The sequence below is a fragment of the Trachinotus anak genome, unplaced genomic scaffold, assembly GCF_046630095.1.
Source record: "Trachinotus anak isolate AG129_WGS33_773 ecotype Australia unplaced genomic scaffold, CSIRO_AGI_Tana_v1 ptg000004l, whole genome shotgun sequence".
In the NCBI taxonomy this organism is placed as follows: domain Eukaryota; kingdom Metazoa; phylum Chordata; class Actinopteri; order Carangiformes; family Carangidae; genus Trachinotus; species Trachinotus anak.
The window spans coordinates 1,684,418-1,704,277 of NW_027273855.1; the positions used below are offsets into that span (position 1 = coordinate 1,684,418).

The 19,860-nt window shown below is 41.2% G+C and overlaps 1 protein-coding gene across 1 annotated transcript; it reads left to right on the plus strand.

Annotated features, from left to right (window-relative positions):
- The first annotated feature begins 7,550 nt into the window (after nucleotides 1-7,550).
- Nucleotides 7,551-19,852, plus strand: LOC139620040 (NLR family CARD domain-containing protein 3-like). The gene is given in 10 exon segments (XM_071475180.1): nucleotides 7,551-7,976; nucleotides 9,109-9,222; nucleotides 10,355-10,468; nucleotides 12,206-12,284; nucleotides 12,446-12,674; nucleotides 12,798-14,592; nucleotides 14,707-14,880; nucleotides 14,974-15,147; nucleotides 16,735-16,781; nucleotides 16,902-19,852. Coding segments are annotated over 10 exon segments (3,426 nt in total). The 5' UTR covers nucleotides 7,551-7,830; the 3' UTR covers nucleotides 17,456-19,852.
- Nucleotides 19,853-19,860: the final 8 nt, after the last annotated feature.

Here is a 19,860-nt window from a genome sequence, read left to right on the forward strand (position 1 = left end):
AATACATCCATGGAAATGAACCATTACTCCGCCATCACTAGGTTTAGTGGCCTGAAGTGTTACCACATGTGAAGCAGAACAACCTGGGAGAGAGTGAGTGGAAGAACAGGGCTTTTCTACAGGGTTTAATGAGAGATGAGTTGCAGGTGTGCCAGGTAGCCAGCGCTGCGCCCCGCCCCTGCTGGGAAGAGTGACCATACACAGGGGGGAGGAGCCAGACACAGGAAACACTGGGGTCACGGCCATGGTACATCCATGGTCACGGCAGGTCTGTGACAAAAGGCTGAGGTGTTTGAGAAGGTGAGGTGGTGGCCGGCAAGATGGCGGACCGGACAAGCGGCAATTTTGAAGTTTTCAAGCAACTACCCCGAAATCTACTAATTATCTACAAAATTCCCTAACAAACAAGAGAAAGAAGTCGCTTAAGTGGACACCCTGAATGGTTTGGACAATATTAAAGTGCAAATTGATGCCTGAATTTACCTCTTGAATACTTAATGCCACATGCAAACTGGGAAGACAGAAGCTAGGCTAGGTGCTGGCTCGAACACTGCTGACATTAGTGACCACACACACTGATGGATGTTGCTACTACCTGCAACAGCACAAAAAGGAAATCATCTCCTGTCACTCCTTCAAAGATCCATCTCCACCTTCTTCAAAGATGAAAACAGCTCAAGAACCGAATGAAACCACGAACGGGCTCCTTGTAGAAGCTACTGAAAAGCTAACCTCCAAAATTGATAGCTTTGGTGAGCAACTAAGAGAAAACTCAATCATGGTTGCTAAATATCTCCAAATTGGTAGAGATGAGTGCTGCCAAAATTAAAGACTGCAAAGCCAAAATCCACAGTGGTGGACACGGTTCACCGCCTTGGAAGGAGAGAGGATGGAAAACTGTGTCAGGTCATCATGCAATTCACCATGAGACACCACTGAGACGCCTTCTGGAAGTTATCTCAGAATCCCAAAGTCTGCAAAGAGCTAGGGGTCCATTTCAAACAGGACTTTTGCAAAGTGAACAGGGAGGCTGGAGCAGCATCATGGCTGAAGATGGAGAAAGCCAGAGCGGCAGGAAAAACTGTATTCTACAGAGGACATGTGGGTTACACTGGATTAGTTCAGCTCATGGTTTCTAAGGTTAACCTCACTCACTTTGTCATTCAGGAACATTACCCAAGGTTCTGTATTCATGTTTACAAGTTGGATTCTCTCCTGAAACATTTTTTAATTGAAGATGAGGGTTTTATTCTATTTTTAGATTTTTTGTTAAAGCTTTCGACACTATTGAACACAAATTTATGTTCCGCACTTTAGAATTATTTGGTTTTGGAGAAAAATTTATAAATTTAATTAAAATGCTTTACAAGGACACGACAAGTACAGTGTCTCTACCACATGGTACATCTCCAAGATTCTCAATTAGTAAGGGTATTAAACAAGGCTGTCCCATCTCTCCTCTGCTTTTTATCGCAGCAGCTGAATTGCTCTCCATTCTCATAAAAAATTTGGATTTTGAAAAATTAACAGTATTGGGCAAAGAGCTGATAATTAGCCAACTAGCAGATGACACAGCTATTTTTATTAAAAATTCTGATCAAATTCCAAAAATACTCCAAACAATTGAATTTTTCTTTAGGGCCTCAGTTTGAAATTAAACCTCAAAAAATGTGAACCGCTACCTATTCAGAACTCTTCTCTGACAACAATTCATAACATTCCTGTTAAATCTACAATTAAATACTTCGGCATCCATATTACAGAGGACAATAATACTCAAGAAAAACTTGTCAATTTTATCTGAATATGTGGTCTCGGAGAGACATCTCTATAATTGGACGTATTTTACAAAAATGGAGTGCATCTCTAGATTCATTTATCCAGCGTGCTCATTAGCAATTCCAGACAAGGAAATTAAAGCTATAAACCAGGCTAACTTTAATTATATTTGTAAAAAAAGAAAACACACTATATTAGAAAAGGAACCTTGGTCAAAGATTACGAGGAAGGAGGGCTCAAAGCCATTGACATTGAGAGCATTAATGGTACAATTAAAATAAACTGGTTGAGGTCTTTTTTGAAAAATGGTTTCATATCCCAAATAAACTTTTTATGAAAATGGGGGGCATCAACCTCCTCCTTAGGTGTGACTTTGAACTGAATAAGCTTCCAGTCAAATTATCAACATTTCACCAACCAGTATTATTACACTGGAAAATAGTCTTCTGTCATAAATTTACTCTTTATGCAGATCTTTGTCTCCCTTTTGGTGAATGGTCAAGCTCTCACTAATCTGAAACTGCCCAACATTACAATTCAGAAAGCTTTTATCAAAGTACTACATCCATTTCCATCAAGACAAAATTCAATACTAAAATTCTCCAAAACTGATGCTGACAAATTGAGAGCCAAATTTTTCAAGTATCCAATTCCACCAAAAGCTGAGGAAATCCATTTTAAAATTCTTCGTGGTATTTATCCCTCAGGAGAATTTTTAAGACGTAGATTTGGCTTTGATCATCACAACTGTGCCTTTTGTGATGATCAAATAGAACAGAACATGTATTTTATGAATGTAAATTTGCTAATACATTTTACTGGCTATACCCTAATTTTGTCAACTTTCCTGTATTAACTAAAGAAGATATTCTTTATGGCATGATTTGGAAGAATGTTACTCATGACCTGGCAATCCACACATTCATTATCCTTGGAATTTTTTTCTGCATAAAAACAGATTCCTGAAGACCCAACCAAATTTCTACATATGTCATAAAGAACTATGTCAATATTTTCATCACTAAGATTATCTCAAAAGAAGATGCTGTCAAGCTTTACAACTTAATAGAAGATCTCAAGCTTGCTGAAAACCATTAATGCCCCTCTTCTCTCATTTATCCTATATATAAAATGTATTTTTTTCTTCTTTCCTTATTTATTTTCTTTCCTTCACTTCTATTTTGTCTTTTCTTACACTTCTTTCTAATTTTATCATTTGTGTTTATAATGCTTGTCCTTTGCCTGTTTGTATACTTCAATAAAGTTTGGTTTAAAAAAAAAAAGTCTGTGACAAAACAGCCACAACAAACATACCATTGTATCAGTACAATATCTTGTAGATACGTGAAGATATATTTTTAAAAATCGTTCCAGTATTTTTACAAAGATTGTTTGAAGATACACTGCGCCCTCCTGTCACTGCTCAGGTCTGAATCTCTGTCTGATGTTTGTGTGTAATCAATAAATATTGTTCAGTTTTTATAATTTGAAGACTTAACCCTATTGGTTCTTGTACCCAGAAGCCTAATGGGGGAATCTCTGTGTTGATTGTCTGACCGCCGCCCAGCTGGTGGAGGTGCAGTGACACCAGCGAAGCTTTTTCACTGATGGTTTTTGTGAAGCTTTCAGACACTAGTTTTCCACGGTTCTACTCGGACCTGGTGTTAACACCTGTCTCAGGTGATCTAACAACAGGTGGAAAGCTCGAAGTACAGGAGTTAACACGGAGTGCAGGCCCCTCCCTTCCTCCCCCCGTTTGGCATTTCCTGGTTGAAGTTTAGTTTCACTTTCACCAAACGTTGTGACGCAGATTATTTTCTCCTCTGAAGGTAATGTGAGCAGTTTTTAATGTTTTACTCGTTAACACCCGTTGTTACCTGAGTCATCTCACCTTCAGCTTATCGTTGTGTTGTTGTTGTTGTTGTTGTTGTGTTATTATAATGTTCAGTAGCTGAGTCAGAGCTGTAGCTGAAGTGTGGACCCACATTAACCGTGTCCGCCATGTTGTGTGGATCTTTGCAGTAGAAGCGGTGGAATAAGAGCAGAAGCAGAGTTAGTTGATGGTCAGTAGTTGAACACAGAGTCGTTATTACTGTGCAGCTCCACTTCCTGAGGACTGGAGGCAGCTTTTCAGCCTGTGGAGGAGGCGGAGATGAGCCGCTGCTCTCCCGCTGTCTGGGCCTCATAAAGCGGCCTGAGCTGGGCCGGACAGCCGCCGGAGAACAGCTGTGACTTTCTGTGGGTGAATGGTGTCATTAGATTGAACTACAGGACTGATGTGGACACAGCGGCGGGCTGAGGGGCTGACGGGGTTTTTCAGGCTCTGTTTGATGCTCAGAAACACAGTTAACACTGCACCAAGAGGCTCCTGGTTCTCCAACAGGAACTGGAGACGATTCTTCTGTTTTACATTAATATTGGCCTGATCAATACTGACTGTTACTCCACATCACTGATCAATACTGAACATGTCATGTTCTTGTCAGGACTTTACTGAGACTTTATTGATTATTGATTCCACAGGATCGATGTCAGATCCAATCAGTTGATCTCAGTCCTGTGTGTCAGTGGATGTTAATGTTGGTCCATGGTGTGTGTGCTGGGCTGCTCTTCACTTCACTGCAGCTTCATGACTTCATCTAGTGGACTGATAGTAGAAGTACAGCAGCTTCCTCTTCCTCACTCTGCTGTCAGACTGTATTCAACTGACGCTGATATGAACCAGAGAAGAAGAGTCAGTCAGTGGAGGAGCAGCTGGTATTTTTACAGGAGAAATGATGTCAATTTCAGTTGATGTGCAGATGAATGATTTTTGTTTGTCTCCACATGAAGGTGTAAAGTGTGTGTGAGCTGATGTGGATGTGAATCCAGCAGCATGGATCAGGACAGAGAGGAGGGAGCCCCTCCCTCTAAAACCACTCTGTGTTGGGGCCAGACCAGAGCTCAGAGGTGAGATGAGGATCTCTAACTGTCCATGACTCTTCTCTATGTCAGAGCTCAGCTCTCAGATCACTGCTCCATCATTATGATTTCAGACAATCTGTTGATCAAAGGTCAGAATTTCAAACCGATGCAAAGTCTTTTCACACTCAAAGTTAGTTGTTGTGTTTATTAAAAGATGGAACATATTTTTTCATCAGTTTTTAATTTTAAAACCTTTTTTTTAAAATTTAGTTTCACTTGAAGATGCTTATGATGATTAGATGGATGAATTAATGGGTGAATGATTTTTTTCTACACATGAAGAAACATCAAAATCCATTGAGACAAAACAAGTGCAGTTTCATATCAGATGAAAATGTCAGAAGTAACCAGAATAAAATGAAGTGAATCAAACGGACATTACTTCAACTTACTTCATTTATCCGTCCACTATCTCAGTATTTCCCTCAACTTGAGGTTATTAAATACAGGAATCTAATGCAATGTAATAGAAATGATATGGATGTAGTAAATATGGTGACAGGTGATTTCAGATAAGGCAGGGTGTTAAACGTGTGAAATGAGTTTTTGTGTTTATTGAAAGATTGAACATATTTTCCATCAGTTTTTACTCAACATGCACATTAATCAGATCTGTTGTTGTTTCATGATCCAGCAGCAGAGACCAGACTCTCCTGAACCCAGCTGTGTGTCTTTCAAGAGCGACATGTCAAAGGACAGGCTCACTGACGATGAAAGACTTCTTCTTTCAACTGGTTATGGGTAAGCTGTAAATGACAGTAAAACTCAGGTTATTGTAGAAAAGAACCAGTTTGTACGACGTGTTGTTGGACCAGGTCTGAAATCAAAGTGTTTCTGTCTGTTGTGAACGTCCACACTGGAAGGTGGGGGTCAAACTGCAGCCGTCATAGAGGGAGGGTGGACATGATGTGGTTTAAATATGGAGATAACGTCTCCCATGTTCAGACAGTCTGTCCTGGAAGACATTCACAGTGTTGACGAGGGCTGAACAATCAATCCAAATATAATCGAAATCACAATATGGCCAAGTGCAACATCCAAATCACAGGAGCTGCAGTTTTTCTGATGAAGGTAAAATGTGTCACAACATTGTTGTGCGTTGTTAGCACCATAGCATGTTAACATGTGGTGCTACAGAGACGCCCCGGACTACAAATCATATTCTCCAGACATAAAGCAACATGTTTGTTCAAAAATCACATCATCATCATTTTACATTTTTACAAATATCATGAAGCCCGAGTGTTGACCTCAGGTGTTCACGTGAAAATTGACAGAAATAGTTTGTGTGAAGAGAGAAGTTCAAACCCGGCCTACTTTCTCACCTGAACACAGCTGACCAATCAGTGAGGGAGGTGGATGAAAAAACAATGTAGGTGGTGACGTTGGCTCAATGAACTTAAGATGTGGAGTTCACATTTAAACACAGGATCCAGAAGCTGTTCCAACAATTTCATTACACTTGAAGATGCTTATGATGATTAGATGGATGAATTAATGGGTGAATGATTTTTTTCTACACATGAAGAAACATCAAAATCCATTGAGACAAAACAAGTGTAGTTATATATCAGATGAAAATGTCAGAAGTAACCAGAATAAAATAAAGTGAATCAAACGGACATTACTTCAACTTACTTCATTTATCCGTCCACTATCTCAGTATTTCCCTCAACTTGAGGTTATTAAATACAGGAATCTAATGCAATGTAATAGAAATGATATGGATGTAGTAAATATGGTGACAGGTGATTTCAGGTAAGGCAGGGTATTAAACTTGTGAAATGAGTTGTTGTGTTTATTGAAAGATTGAACATATTTTCCATCGGTTTTTACTCAACATGCACATTAATCAGATCTGTTGTTGTTTCAGGATCCAGCAGCAGAGACCAGACTCTCCTGAACCCAGCTGTGTGTCTTTCAAGAGCGACATGTCAAAGGACAGGCTCACTGACGATGAAAGACTTCTTCTTTCAACTGGTTATGGGTAAGCTGTAAATGACAGTAAAACTCAGGTTATTGTAGAAAAGAACCAGTTTGTACGACGTGTTGTTGGACCAGGTCTGAAATCAAAGTGTTTCTGTCTGTTGTGAACGTCCACACTGGAAGGTGGGGGTCAAACTGCGGCCGTCATAGAGGGGGGGTGGACGTGATGTGGTTTAAATATGGAGATAACGTCTCCCATGTTCAGACAGTCTGTCCTGGAAGACATTCACAGTGTTGACGAGGGCTGAACAATCAATCCAAATATAATCGAAATCACAATATGGCCAAGTGCAACATCCAAATCACAGGAGCTGCAGTTTTTCTGATGAAGGTAAAATGTGTCACAACATTGTTGTGCGTTGTTAGCACCATAGCATGTTAACATGTGGTGCTACAGAGTCGCCCCGGACTACAAATCATATTCTCCAGACATAAAGCAACATGTTTGTTCAAAAATCACATCATCATCATTTTACATTTTTACAAATATCATGAAGCCCGAGTGTTGACCTCAGGTGTTCACGTGAAAATTGACAGAAATAGTTTGTGTGAAGAGAGAAGTTCAAACCCGGCCTACTTTCTCACCTGAACACAGCTGACCAATCAGTGAGGGAGGTGGATGAAAAAACAATGTAGGTGGTGACGTTGGCTCAATGAACTTAAGATGTGGAGTTCACATTTAAACACAGGATCCAGAAGCTGTTCCAACAATTTCATTACACTTGAAGATGCTTATGATGATTAGATGGATGAATTAATGGGTGAATGATTTTTTTCTACACATGAAGAAACATCAAAATCCATTGAGACAAAACAAGTGCAGTTTCATATCAGATGAAAATGTCAGAAGTAACCAGAATAAAATGAAGTGAATCAAACGGACATTACTTCAACTTACTTCATTTCTCCGTCCACTATCTCAGTATTTCCCTCAACTTGAGGTTATTAAATACAGGAATCTAATGCAATGTAATAGAAATGATATGGATGTAGTAAATATGATGACAGGTGATTTCAGATAAGGCAGGGTGTTAAACGTGTGAAATGAGTTTTTGTGTTTATTGAAAGATTGAACATATTTTCCATCAGTTTTTACTCAACATGCACATTAATCAGATCTGTTGTTGTTTCATGATCCAGCAGCAGAGACCAGACTCTCCTGAACCCAGCTGTGTGTCTTTCAAGAGCGACATGTCAAAGGACAGGCTCACTGACGATGAAAGACTTCTTCTTTCAACTGGTTATGGGTAAGCTGTAAATGACAGTAAAACTCAGGTTATTGTAGAAAAGAACCAGTTTGTACGACGTGTTGTTGGACCAGGTCTGAAATCAAAGTGTTTCTGTCTGTTGTGAACGTCCACACTGGAAGGTGGGGGTCAAACTGCAGCCGTCATAGAGGGGGGGTGGACATGATGTGGTTTAAATATGGAGATAACGTCTCCCATGTTCAGACAGTCTGTCCTGGAAGACATTCACAGTGTTGACGAGGGCTGAACAATCAATCCAAATATAATCGAAATCACAATATGGCCAAGTGCAACATCCAAATCACAGGAGCTGCAGTTTTTCTGATGAAGGTAAAATGTGTCACAACATTGTTGTGCGTTGTTAGCACCATAGCATGTTAACATGTGGTGCTACAGAGACGCCCCGGACTACAAATCATATTCTCCAGACATAAAGCAACATGTTTGTTCAAAAATCACATCATCATCATTTTACATTTTTACAAATATCATGAAGCCCGAGTGTTGACCTCAGGTGTTCACGTGAAAATTGACAGAAATAGTTTGTGTGAAGAGAGAAGTTCAAACCCGGCCTACTTTCTCACCTGAACACAGCTGACCAATCAGTGAGGGAGGTGGATGAAAAAACAATGTAGGTGGTGACGTTGGCTCAATGAACTTAAGATGTGGAGTTCACATTTAAACACAGGATCCAGAAGCTGTTCCAACAATTTCATTACACTTGAAGATGCTTATGATGATTAGATGGATGAATTAATGGGTGAATGATTTTTTTCTACACATGAAGAAACATCAAAATCCATTGAGACAAAACAAGTGTAGTTATATATCAGATGAAAATGTCAGAAGTAACCAGAATAAAATAAAGTGAATCAAACGGACATTACTTCAACTTACTTCATTTATCCGTCCACTATCTCAGTATTTCCCTCAACTTGAGGTTATTAAATACAGGAATCTAATGCAATGTAATAGAAATGATATGGATGTAGTAAATATGGTGACAGGTGATTTCAGGTAAGGCAGGGTATTAAACTTGTGAAATGAGTTGTTGTGTTTATTGAAAGATTGAACATATTTTCCATCGGTTTTTACTCAACATGCACATTAATCAGATCTGTTGTTGTTTCAGGATCCAGCAGCAGAGACCAGACTCTCCTGAACCCAGCTGTGTGTCTTTCAAGAGCGACATGTCAAAGGACAGGCTCACTGACGATGAAAGACTTCTTCTTTCAACTGGTTATGGGTAAGCTGTAAATGACAGTAAAACTCAGGTTATTGTAGAAAAGAACCAGTTTGTACGACGTGTTGTTGGACCAGGTCTGAAATCAAAGTGTTTCTGTCTGTTGTGAACGTCCACACTGGAAGGTGGGGGTCAAACTGCGGCCGTCATAGAGGGGGGGTGGACGTGATGTGGTTTAAATATGGAGATAACGTCTCCCATGTTCAGACAGTCTGTCCTGGAAGACATTCACAGTGTTGACGAGGGCTGAACAATCAATCCAAATATAATCGAAATCACAATATGGCCAAGTGCAACATCCAAATCACAGGAGCTGCAGTTTTTCTGATGAAGGTAAAATGTGTCACAACATTGTTGTGCGTTGTTAGCACCATAGCATGTTAACATGTGGTGCTACAGAGTCGCCCCGGACTACAAATCATATTCTCCAGACATAAAGCAACATGTTTGTTCAAAAATCACATCATCATCATTTTACATTTTTACAAATATCATGAAGCCCGAGTGTTGACCTCAGGTGTTCACGTGAAAATTGACAGAAATAGTTTGTGTGAAGAGAGAAGTTCAAACCCGGCCTACTTTCTCACCTGCACACAGGTGACCAATCAGTGAGGGAGGTGGATGAAAAAACAATGTAGGTGGTGACGTTGGCTCAATGAACTTAAGATGTGGAGTTCACATTTAAACACAGGATCCAGAAGCTGTTCCAACAATTTCATTACACTTGAAGATGCTTATGATGATTAGATGGATGAATTAATGGGTGAATGATTTTTTTCTACACATGAAGAAACATCAAAATCCATTGAGACAAAACAAGTGCAGTTTCATATCAGATGAAAATGTCAGAAGTAACCAGAATAAAATAAAGTGAATCAAACGGACATTACTTCAACTTACTTCATTTATCCGTCCACTATCTCAGTATTTCCCTCAACTTGAGGTTATTAAATACAGGAATCTAATGCAATGTAATAGAAATGATATGGATGTAGTAAATATGGTGACAGGTGATTTCAGGTAAGGCAGGGTATTAAACTTGTGAAATGAGTTGTTGTGTTTATTGAAAGATTGAACATATTTTCCATCGGTTTTTACTCAACATGCACATTAATCAGATCTGTTGTTGTTTCAGGATCCAGCAGCAGAGACCAGACTCTCCTGAACCCAGCTGTGTGTCTTTCAAGAGCGACATGTCAAAGGACAGGCTCACTGACGATGAAAGACTTCTTCTTTCAACTGGTTACGGGTAAGCTGTAAATGACAGTAAAACTCAGGTTATTGTAGAAAAGAACCAGTTTGTACGACGTGTTGTTGGACCAGGTCTGAAATCAAAGTGTTTCTGTCTGTTGTGAACGTCCACACTGGAAGGTGGGGGTCAAACTGCGGCCGTCATAGAGGGGGGGTGGACGTGATGTGGTTTAAATATGGAGATAACGTCTCCCATGTTCAGACAGTCTGTCCTGGAAGACATTCACAGTGTTGACGAGGGCTGAACAATCAATCCAAATATAATCGAAATCACAATATGGCCAAGTGCAACATCCAAATCACAGGAGCTGCAGTTTTTCTGATGAAGGTAAAATGTGTCACAACATTGTTGTGCGTTGTTAGCACCATAGCATGTTAACATGTGGTGCTACAGAGTCGCCCCGGACTACAAATCACATTCTCCAGACATAAAGCAACATGTTTGTTCAAAAATCACATCATCATCATTTTACATTTTTACAAATATCATGAAGCCCGAGTGTTGACCTCAGGTGTTCACGTGAAAATTGACAGAAATAGTTTGTGTGAAGAGAGAAGTTCAAACCCCGCCTACTTTCTCACCTGCACACAGGTGACCAATCAGTGAGGGAGGTGGATGAAAAAACAATGTAGGTGGTGACGTTGGCTCAATGAACATCTGATGTAGAGTTCACATTTAAACACAGGATCCAGAAGCTGTTCCAACAATTTTGTTTCACTTGAAGATGCTTATGATGATTAGATGGATGAATTAATGGGTGAATGATTTTTTTCTACACATGAAGAAACATCAAAATCCATTGAGACAAAACAAGTGCAGTTTCATATCAGATGAAAATGTCAGAAGTAACCAGGTCTGATATCAAAGTGTTTCTGTCTGTTGTGAACGTCCACACTGGAAGGTGGGGGTCAAACTGCGGCCGTCATAGAGGGGGGGTGGACGTGATGTGGTTTAAATATGGAGATAACGTCTCCCATGTTCAGACAGTCTGTCCTGGAAGACATTCACAGTGTTGACGAGGGCTGAACAATCAATCCAAATATAATCGAAATCACAATATGGCCAAGTGCAACATCCAAATCACAGGAGCTGCAGTTTTTCTGATGAAGGTAAAATGTGTCACAACATTGTTGTGTGTTGTTAGCACCATAGCATGTTAGCATGTGGTGCTACAGAGTCGCCCTGGATTACAAATCATATTCTCCAGACATAAAGCAACATGTTTGTTCAAAAATCACATCATCATCGTTTTTGGGGGGGTTCAAGTGACAAAGTTCTTGACATGAGTCAAATATAAAACTTCCAAACAAATGAATTAAAACATCCAACAAATCAAACAAAATATCGTAACAAGGTGAAATACAAATTAAATTAAAAAGGTATCATACAATAAAAGCTTTTTTTAAAAATCTGTCTTAAGAGGTGAGATAAAACAGGGAACTGACTCTGCAAGTCAGGAATCTAATGCAAAGTAATAGAAATAAACCTTTAAAATCCATGCAACCATAAAAACTAACCAAATAACTGCTTTCAACTGAACTAAATAAGATACAATGAGGTTTGAAAGTTCATTGCTGAACTCACAGTGTTTCTCATTGATGTCACAACGATTTCGACAGATTCGACTTTGCAGACCAGAAAGCAGTGGAGTTATATAAATACCTGGGTGTAATTAATAGGATGGCAGGTGATTTCAGGTAAGGCGACTTCTCATTTTTCATGATTCCTCCACAGATTGGACCAGGAGAGCTCAGAGGTTCCCAGGGATCAGTCTGCCCAGCAGCATCAAACACACCTGGACTCCATATTTATGGTCTGTACATGTACAACAGCTACTTTTATTACTGTGCTGCTCACAATCATCTCCATGCTGCACTGTTAGACCAGTGGATTGTCAGTCTGTCCAACATGGATCTGATGTTTGGCTCCATGGTTTTAGTTTGATGCTGTCACTCATATAGTTTCCTGTTCCAGCTGCTGGAAGAGAACATGGTCACTTTTGTGAAGAACAAGCTGAAAAAGATCCAGAAGCTATTGAGTGCAGATTACCCAGACTGCTTAGAGAGCCAGAGGGAGGATGAGGAGGTGTTGGATGGTGAGGATAAAGAGCAGAGGAGGAGCAGCAGAGAGGCATTAGTGAAGATCACAGTGAACTTCCTTAGGAGGATGAAGCAGGAGGAGCTGGCTGACAGTCTGCAGAGCAGTAAGAGGATTATATATATATATATATATATATATATATATATATGTATTCTTTATAGGAATTAAACAGTCATGTGTTCTTTATGAATCAGTTATTGATATAATTTCTTCTGTGTTCATTCAGGAACTCCTGCAGTTTGTCGACGTGAACTTAAATCTAACCTGAAGGAGAAGTTCCAGTGTGTGTTTGAGGGGATCTCTAAAGCAGGAAACCCAACCCTTCTGAATCAGATCTACACAGAGCTCTTCATCACAGAGGGAGGGGCTGGAGGGGTCAATGATGAACATTAGGTCAGACAGATTGAAACAGCTTCCAGGAAGCCAGCCAGACCAGAAACAACCATCAGACAAGAAGACATCTTTAAACCCTCACCTGGAAGAGCTGGACCAATCAGAACAGTGATGACAAAGGGAGTGGCTGGCATTGGGAAAACAGTCTTAACACAGAAGTTCACTCTGGACTGGGCTGAAGACAAAGCCAACCAGGACATACACTTCACATTTCCCCTCACTTTCAGAGAGCTGAATGTGCTGAAAGAGAAAAAGTTCAGCTTGGTGGAACTTGTTCATCACTTCTTCACTGAAACCAAAGAAGCAGGAATCTGCAGTTTTGATCAGTTCCAGGTTGTTTTCATCTTTGACGGTCTGGATGAGTGTCGACTTCCTCTGGACTTCCACAACACTGAGATCCTGACTGATGTTACAGAGTCCACCTCAGTGCACGTGCTGCTGACAAACCTCATCAGGGGGAAGCTGCTTCCCTCTGCTCGCCTCTGGATAACCACACGACCTGCAGCAGCCAATCAGATCCCTCCTGAGTGTGTTGACATGGTGACAGAGGTAAGAGGGTTCACTGACCCACAGAAGGAGGAGTACTTCGGGAAGAGGTTCAGAGATGAGGAGCAGGCCAGCAGGATCATCTCCCACATCAAGAGATCACGAAGCCTCCACATCATGTGCCACATCCCAGTCTTCTGCTGGATCACTGCTACAGTTCTGGAGGATGTGTTGAAGACCAGAGAGGGAGGAGAGCTGCCCAAGACCCTGACTGAGATGAACATCCACTTCCTGGTGGTTCATCTAAAACTGAAGAAGGTCAAGTATGATGGAGGAGCTGAGACAGATCCACATTGGAGTCCAGAGACCAGGAAGATGATTGAGTCTCTGGGAAAACTGGCTTTTGAGCAGCTGCAGAAAGGAAACCTGATCTTCTATGAATCAGACCTGACAGAGTGTGGCATCGATATCAGAGCAGCCTCAGTGTACTCAGGAGTGTTCACACAGGTCTTTAAAGAGGAGAGAGGCCTGTACCAGGACAAGGTGTTCTGCTTCGTCCATCTGAGTGTTCAGGAGTTTCTGGCTGCTCTTCATGTCCATCTGACCTTCATCAACTCTGGAGTCAATCTGATGTCAGAGGAACAAACAACATCCAGGTGGATTGAAGTGTTTGGAGGTAAATCAACACTTTTCTACCAGAGTGCTGTGGACAAGGCCTTACAGAGTTCAAACGGACACCTGGACTTGTTCCTCCGCTTTCTCCTGGGTCTTTCACTGCCGACCAATCAGACTCTGCTACGAGGCCTGATGACACAGACAGGAAATGGTTCACAGACCAATCAGGAAACAGTCCAGTACATCAAGGAGAAGATCAGTGAGAATCTGTCTGTAGAGAGAAGCATCAACCTGTTCCACTGTCTGAATGAACTGAATGATGGTTCTCTAGTGGAGCAGATCCAACAGTCCCTGAGATCAGGAAGTCTCTCCACAGATGAACTGTCTCCTGCTCAATGGTCAGCTCTGGTCTTCATCTTACTGTCATCAGAAGAAGATCTGGACGTGTTTGACCTGAAGAAATACTCTGCTTCAGAGGAGGCTCTTCTGAGGCTGCTGCCAGTGGTCAAAGCCTCCAACAAAGCTCTGTAAGTGTAGAGATAGTTGGATTTATTCATCATTATATAAAGAGACTTCTATCTGTTCAACAGGAGAGAAAATAAATTATTTTCTTCTTTAATTCCTTGTCATCATCTATTCAGCCTGAGTGACTGTAACCTGACAGAGAGAAGCTGTGAAGCTCTGTCCTCAGTCCTCAGCTCCCAGTCCTCTAGTCTGAGAGACCTGGACCTGAGTAACAACAACCTGCAGGATTCAGGAGTGAAGGTGTTGTCTGCTGGACTGAGGAGTCCACACTGTTCACTGGAAACTCTCAGGTCAGGATTCATCAACCTGTTTATCTGATGACTGTTTAACAGACCACCAAGTGTTGACAGAAGGTTCCTGTGTGTTGTTTTGTGTGTGTTCAGTCTGTCAGGCTGTCTGGTCACAGAGGAAGGTTGTTCTTCTCTGGTCTCAGCTCTGAGATCCAACCCCTCCCATCTGAGAGAGCTGGACCTGAGCTACAATCATCCAGGAGGCTCAGGAGTGAAGCAGCTGTCTGCTGGACTGGAGGATCCAGACTGGAGACTGGAGTCTCTCAGGTATGGACAGACACTGTCTGATAGAGGAGAAGAGCTGGAAACATTTCCTCGGTCACAGCTGATGACAGATCTGAACAGAAACGAGGAGTTTTCTCCTGATGACTCCAGTGTCTCATCATGACTCACTGTGTCATATTGAGGAGAACAGATCTCCCTGTTCTGAAATCAGCTGTTTTCAGCTGTGTTTTTTATTTCAGGCTGAATCAGCACAAAGCAGCTTGGAAACGTTTCAGCTTGTTTAATAAAACCATCTCCACTGCTCAGAGACATAAATCTCCCAGTGTCTTCAACCAGGGAGGAAATAAAAGAATTCAATCAGGTCGCACCATCATGTCTCTGTCTCCTAAAATACTGATGATCAATAATCAGCTGAACCTCTCTGAGATCCTGATCTTGTGATGATGAGATCTGTTGTATTTAGGAGACAGTGAATCATAACTGTGACAAACAGATGTAATAACTATACGGAGGCTTCCAGCTGTCAACAACAAGACTGAGCTGTAACAAACCAGCCCACAGGTCGTCTGTCAGCAGGTTTCTATGACCCATAGTTAGGTTTTGTTGCTAGGCAACATCTTGTGGCCGTAGATGTCGGCTGCTCTTGGTACAGTCACACAGCCAGTACACACGGCTGTTATTGTAACCATGACATCCAAGGTCTGGTACACCTGCTGCCGTAGGCGCACTATTCCAGGAGACGCTGCTGTGAGTCGTATCAGAGGGTTGTTGTTGTTCAGGTTGGAAAAAAACTCATTGTGGTGAACAGGTGAATAATTAGTGTTTGTGAGTGAATGTTTTTAACATGAAACAGCTGTTTTTTCAACAACAAATCTGACACCAGATCAGATGAAGACACAAAGTGGCTCCTTCATGAAAAGTGTGCAGCAGCTGGAGCTTCACTAGTCTTCCTCTCTGAGTCTCTTCCTCTCTGCTCTACAGTTTCTCTGACTTCCTCTGGACTTTGACTTGAAGTCAAACGACAGACGCTCGTATGTTTCCTGCTGCTGTGTGACGGCTGATGAATAAACACAACATCAGGACTGATGTTTCTGCTAAACTGTTCAGTGACCTGTGAACATCATCTGTCAGATTCATTCATCTAACACGTCACAGACTGAGACACTGTGGAGCAAAGAGACACATGAAGGTCACTTTAGAGAGGACTGAGTGTGTGTGTGTGTGTGTGTGTGTGTGTGTGTGTGTGTGTGTGTGTGTGTGTGTGTGTGTGTGTGTGTGTGTTAGTCTAGTGAAGCTGCAGCTCCTGTATAGTTTCCATGAAGGAGCCTCTTTGTGTCTTCATCTTATTTGCTGTGACATTAGTTTCTGCAGCTTCAGAGTCACAGACTCAAAGTGTCTCACACCACAACTGAGAAAACCAAGGATGAAATATTTTCTCTGTGTCTCCTCCCTGCTCCGTATAATTACAAGATAAAGACTCCACTTCCTGTTTCTCTGTGAATGTGCGTACAAACAGACAAGCCTCCATCTGAACACAAGAATAAAACAGTGTGTGTGTGAGAGCCATGTAATGTCCATGTCTGCATGCTGACAGAGAACATGCTGGTCTGACCCCCCTCCTCCTTTCAGGGTGGAGCCTGCTGGAGTCCGCTGGTTGAGACCAGGTCTGAGGAAGTGTAAGTGTGATTTTCATTGATTCATGAAAACAAAGCAGCACATTGAATCATCATCAGACTGTCAATAACTGATCAGATGATAGATCAATAACTGCAGCTGTGTCTTGTTCTCTCCATCAGATTGCTGTGAACTCACACTCGACACAAACACAGTGAACACAAAGATCAAACTGTCTGACAACAACAGGAAGATGACACTTGTGGAGGAGGATCAGTCGTATCCTAAACATCCAGACAGATTTGACCAGTGTCACCAGCTGCTGTGTAGAACTGGTCTGACTGGTCGCTGTTACTGGGAGGTTGAGTGGAGAGGAGAGGCTGATATATCAGTGAGTTACAGAGGCATCAGCAGGAGAGGACACAGAAAAGACTGTTGGTTTGGAGGGAACGATCAGTCCTGGAGTCTGAACAGCTCTGATGTTGGTTACTCTGTCTGGCACAATAACAGAGGAACATCTGTCTCCTCCTCCTCTTCCTCCTCCTCCTCCTCCTCCTCCTCCGTCTCTCACAGAGTAGCAGTGTATGTGGACTGTCCTGCTGGCTCTCTGTCCTTCTACAGAGTCTCCTCTGACTCACTGATCCACCTCCACACCTTCAACACCACCTTCACTCAGCCTCTGTATCCTGGGTTTGGGTTCCTATCCAGGCCTGGTTCCTCAGTGTCTCTGTGTTAGCGGAGCACAGAGTCTCCTCCTGTTAGAGAAACTTTCTCTGTTTGACAAATCTGTGTCTCTGTCACTCACATTTTCAGATTTATTATATATTATATATATTTATATATGTATTGAATCAGTTTATTTTTAAAATCTTTTGAATGATACTTGTAAACTTGTTGTTGTTGAGAGATTTAGCTTTGAAAGCCAATGTCCAGATGAAGTAGTTGATTACTGTGTGGCCACCAATGATGTTGATGAACAAACATCACCATTGATTCCTTTCACTATTAAAGGTAAATACTAAACTGTGATCTTTGAAAGTAAAGTGCAGAGGATAAAATGACTGAGTTTCATCTCAGACGTCATTTAATGTTGTTTTATAAAGATGATGATCTTACTGAGGCTTTCTTGAGCATGGTACTCAAACCTGACCTCTGACCTTCCGTGTAGAGAGCATTGTGGTTTATAATTGATGGTTTCCTGACTCACCTCAAAGGCTCAGACTTGCTAACATGTGTTCAGCTATATAACATCTTAATAAAGCCCCCTCCACAATAACAAGTTTGACACTTAGAGGAAAGTGGAGTTTCTCTCCAGATGAAAGTGGTTTCACTTTCTTTAAAGATGACCACAGATTTGGGGGAATCATATTTTTTCTGCTCTGTTTCTTTGTTAAAGTCAGTAGCTGTAACACAAAAGGCTATTTTGCCTTGTGGAAAACAAGGCAAAATAGCAACAACCTGCTCACTTTCATTTGGGTTTTCCAGACACGTTAACTTCACAGAGAGTTCAGTACCTTCCTGATGGAGCTTGATTGGAACTCTAACATGCAAATCTCAATTTATCAACGTATCATAAATCATGCAGCAGGCTTCAAGTGTTGCAAACATTCCTTATTTTCTCATCAAAATTCATCAACTTTTCTCATTTCCCTGTCCCAGTGGAGGATCAGCAGGAAAGAGGCTGAAAACAAGGTCTTTTCTTTTTTTTATATCCCTGTTGGGTGATCAAACACTGTATAAACTCAGAAAACACTAAATCCTGCTCATCACAGTGGATCTTTGTGTCAGTCCTCCCCCCTCTGGTCTGCACTGAGACCCACAGCTGGTTGCTAATCTGCTGTGAACTGGGATCAGAAGAACCACCAGACTCATGTCTCTCAGCATCTTATCACTTATTGTGACACATTTAAAATTCTTTCAATCTGACCTCTGGTTCTTTCCATTGAGTTGCACTGATATAAAACACAGTTTCATACACAGACAAGATGACACTGATCACCTGCCTTGATGAGAGGACTGACAGATGCATTTTCATTTTCATGTTGCCCCTAAAGAGTGGAGTGATATGTGAATGTAAGTGAATGGACTGAGGCTGCAGTTTCTCTGGTTGTATTTGAATATTTCCACTGTAGAGCAGGTGGAAATTGTCAAACAGATTTTCAATTTTCATTTGAATATGGTCACAGAGCTCCCACATGAGTATGTGAAAAAGAAAATGCTAACTGGATTACTGCATTTTCTTTTTAATCTTTACTTCTGCATTCTGTTGGAAGTGGTGTCACATGACTGCTGACCTGAACAGCACAGGTGTTGCTGACTCAGCTATTGTATTTATCTTGTTGTTCAGTAGAACATCTAATCTCCTGGGTTTGTCCTCATGTGATTATTCTGTATATTCACAGTCAGAATGAATTAATGAACTGACTTTGATCTAGAATTATTTGTTGCTTTATTCATGACATGATTTGACCTGTATGTTTTTTCATTTGACCCCTCAGCTGTAACCACTCACACCTGACTAGCTGCTAAAGATGAAAGACTTTCAAATGGAACCTGCTGACTGCTTCTGCTGCTTTGCTCTTATTATTAAGTTAGAGAGAACCTTGTTCTATAATAATGATGAATGGGGCTCTGATGCTGTGAGGCCATAAAATGTTTGTGTCATTTCTTACACCAGAAGTAGAATTTCAATTTTTAAACTTTACATCTAATTTAAAGTCTGGATGCGACCTGTGAGGTGGTGCACTGCACAGCTCCTGTAGATTATGGGGTTAGTGAGGGAACTCATTTCCCCAGTGGCTCAAAGTAACTTCAGCTGTGTACAGTAACTTCAGGAGCCCGACTGATGAGAAGCCTTTGACTGTTTTAGTCTGACATTTACAAGCAAGTCTCCACTTCCAGAGTTTTCTGCTGTAGAAGTTCATCATTTGCACTCAGTAGCTCTTAATGTGGGGGATTCAATTAAAGAGCCACTTATGACATTTAATGGATATTTTAATGGAAAACAACTGCTGGTTCTTGACAAAGTCAGTGGCCCTTGTGTTGTCTACAGAGAGGCCTGGTTTGAGGATTCAGGACAAAATACAGACTGAACTGTCCTGTGCTCAGGAATAAAGTGACATTAAGCCTTTAATTTAGTCA